This window comes from Mastomys coucha, unplaced genomic scaffold (genome assembly GCF_008632895.1).
Source record: "Mastomys coucha isolate ucsf_1 unplaced genomic scaffold, UCSF_Mcou_1 pScaffold6, whole genome shotgun sequence".
Lineage (NCBI taxonomy): Eukaryota > Metazoa > Chordata > Mammalia > Rodentia > Muridae > Mastomys > Mastomys coucha.
Genome location: NW_022196912.1, coordinates 13,335,837 through 13,338,486, shown reverse-complemented (window position 1 = coordinate 13,338,486; position 2,650 = coordinate 13,335,837). Strand labels below are relative to the sequence as shown.

Sequence of the window (2,650 nt, the reverse complement as noted above, 5' to 3'; positions counted from 1 at the left end):
TTTTCTCTGTGAAAGACTAGGAGGTCTCTTCCCTCCAATGTGTTTGTTCTATCATTTGAAGGGTTGTCTTGGCATAGTCATGAGTGATCCTTGGCATTTCTTGATCTGCCTTAAGCCAGTGTTTCTCAGCTTGGCCCTGGTGGTACTTTGTTGTGAGGGGCTGCTCTACACATTTAATAGTTGCTTGTCTTTATTCATTAGACTCCAGTTTTCTCTCTCTGCCTCAAAAGGAAGCAGCTAAAAAGAAATCTGAAGATGTTGCCATACATCTTCTACAGACAAAGTTGCCCCTGGCTGAGACCACCACAGTGACTCAAACTGAATGTCTTCTCTTGGGCTGTCAAGTTCTGTTATAACCAGAGAGGCTACCCCATAGAGCTGATGTTCCTCAGGTTCTTTATGAATCCTGTAACCGTTGATAATCACAGGAGCAATAGACTGTTTCAGCACCAACATCTGCCAGGAACTTTCTACATTGCTCTCTGTAACCCATCTTTTACCTAGCCTGGCTACACAACCAACAATACACTCACATTTCTGGGGGCCTTTTGCTTGACATCCCTCTGAGTGTCTAGCTCCATATTAATATTTTAGCTGTTAACAAGTCATATCTAACAGTGCCACTCCCTATGGGCCAAGCATTCATACACATGAGTCTATAAGCAAATTATAGGTTAAAAAAAATCAAGTTTAATATATAAAAAAAGTTACACATAAAGGTTTCCTCATTTCTAAAAGTTAGACTTTTGGGAAGAAGTAGTTTTTACATCAAATTTTTTCAAAATCTTAATCAGCTGTTCTTCGTCAAGAACTGGATACTGGAGAGGACATAGCAGGAGGCCTTATTTGACAAGAGTGTTTTTGGCCATTTCCACCCACAGAGGCTGTGTTCTTGGAGCTCTATGAGGAATCCTGGAGACAAGGGGACTCTTGCATGGCTGCCATCTCAGGATGCGCACCCGGCTCCTGGCATCCAGCTGGGGACAGTCCTAAGGCGTGTGCCTTCTTATACTTACATATGAGTGCATCTGTTTTTCCAAGGCTAACTTTGAAGGACTCCACTGGTACCAATGAGCCACAGGGCAACACCTTGCCCAGACACTGCAAGCTACTTGCTTTTTGTGAAGGTGATGCTGTGTCTGGTGCACCAGTTCTGTCAGGATTCAAAAGCATCTTCATCTCAGGGTCAGTGACGTGGCCCTGGGAAGTCAGGGGCATGCTGCTGCCTCCACAGTCTGTAAGATGCCGGTGGTGATCTTCACTGAGCAACAAGACCATGGCTCCACCAACACGCAGCACTCTGTGACAAAAAAACCCCAAACAAACGGTAATTGGGATGAGTGTTTCTATGTTCCGAGACAACAAACCATTCCAATTTATTTAAAATAGTTGTTAATCTGAAATTTAATTTCATCTATTTAAATACAAGAGTTTTGATAATTAGGCAGCATCTTCCATAATGCATATTCATTATAGTAATTATGGAATCTCTAGTACAAATCTGCTTTAATTATCTATTTTTGCTCTACTTAGAAGACAAGCTTCAAAGTAATTTGTAGTCACATTCTAATAAATGATTGTATAACAGAGAAGGCAAGTGTCAGAATCCTATGGAATCAGCATATTTAAGATAGAAAAGGCTGCCGGCAGAAGTCACCAGGGAGGAGTTAGGCCATGAACAAGGGATGGTTAAGGGATGATCCCACACAGGGTGGATCAGGAAACATCAGCTTTTGAGAATTCATTTACTCTTGTCATTCAAGTGCTGTCAGTGACACATCTGTGGGAACAGTGACAGCTCCTGAGTAACTAAAGGTTCACAGCAGTGAGCGGGGAGCAAGGGGCAGCGAGGGTGCAGTAGAAGCTGCAAGGTGTACACGAGAGGCTCCACAACCAGGCTCAGGAGGAAGCCAGCCCAGTGACAGGAAGGGGCTTGGGAGGAAGCAGGTGGCGGGGACAGACACAACAGGAGGAGGTACCGAAGGCGGCTCAGCCTGGTGGGGGAAGCAGAAAGAGGGGAGCAGAGCTCAGTATGGAATGATGCCACGGATGGTGGGTTCCAGAGGGCAGCTGGGTGCACAGAGTGGGAGTCCAGAGACAGCAGGGCTTGAGGCAAAGACGGGGTTTAGTGGTAAAGAAGATAAAGCCAAAATGTTGGGATGGCAGAAGAGGGAAGCAAAGGCAGGAAGCAGAAACTTCTCTCTTAAGCAAGGACTGTGGAAGAGAACCAGATTATCCTAGAGAAAGCTGGAACACTGGTTATGCCATGTAGGCCAAAGGCGCACGGTATCAAGTGTCAAAAGCTATGGGACAAGGAAGGGGTCATGGTTAGTGACCTGGGGATGGATGAAGGCCAAGGCAGAAAGGAGATAATGATCAACAAGACCATGGCTCCACCAACACGCGGCACTCCTCCATCTCTTCCCAGCGTCTACATGTGTAAAGTCTGTCCTACGGTGCTCAGGGTTGCTCTGCAGTCTGCCTGCTCCTGTATTTTAGACCTACTGCCTGCCCGCTTCCCTCTGGCCAAGGATCTTCCCTCAGTTGCTCTCACTAACATGCTTCTCCCTTCAGTCACTTGGTCTCATTGCTCTCCCGACACTAACAGGCCTCCCCCGTGTGCTTCTCACCCCTCAGGCCCTAGCCTCCC

The 2,650-nt window shown here is 46.4% G+C and overlaps 1 protein-coding gene across 2 annotated transcripts in view; it reads right to left on the bottom strand.

Annotated features, from left to right (window-relative positions):
- Window positions 1-670: 670 nt before the first annotated feature.
- The window catches only part of Thumpd2 (THUMP domain containing 2), a 50,976-nt gene continuing 48,996 nt past the window's right edge, over window positions 671-2,650 (bottom strand). For both annotated transcript variants that reach the window (XM_031355829.1, XM_031355830.1), the window contains exon 10: window positions 671-1,300. In XM_031355829.1, the coding sequence (XP_031211689.1) occupies window positions 901-1,300 (400 nt within the window). In that variant the 3' untranslated portion in view covers window positions 671-900. The remainder of the gene's footprint in view (window positions 1,301-2,650) is intronic.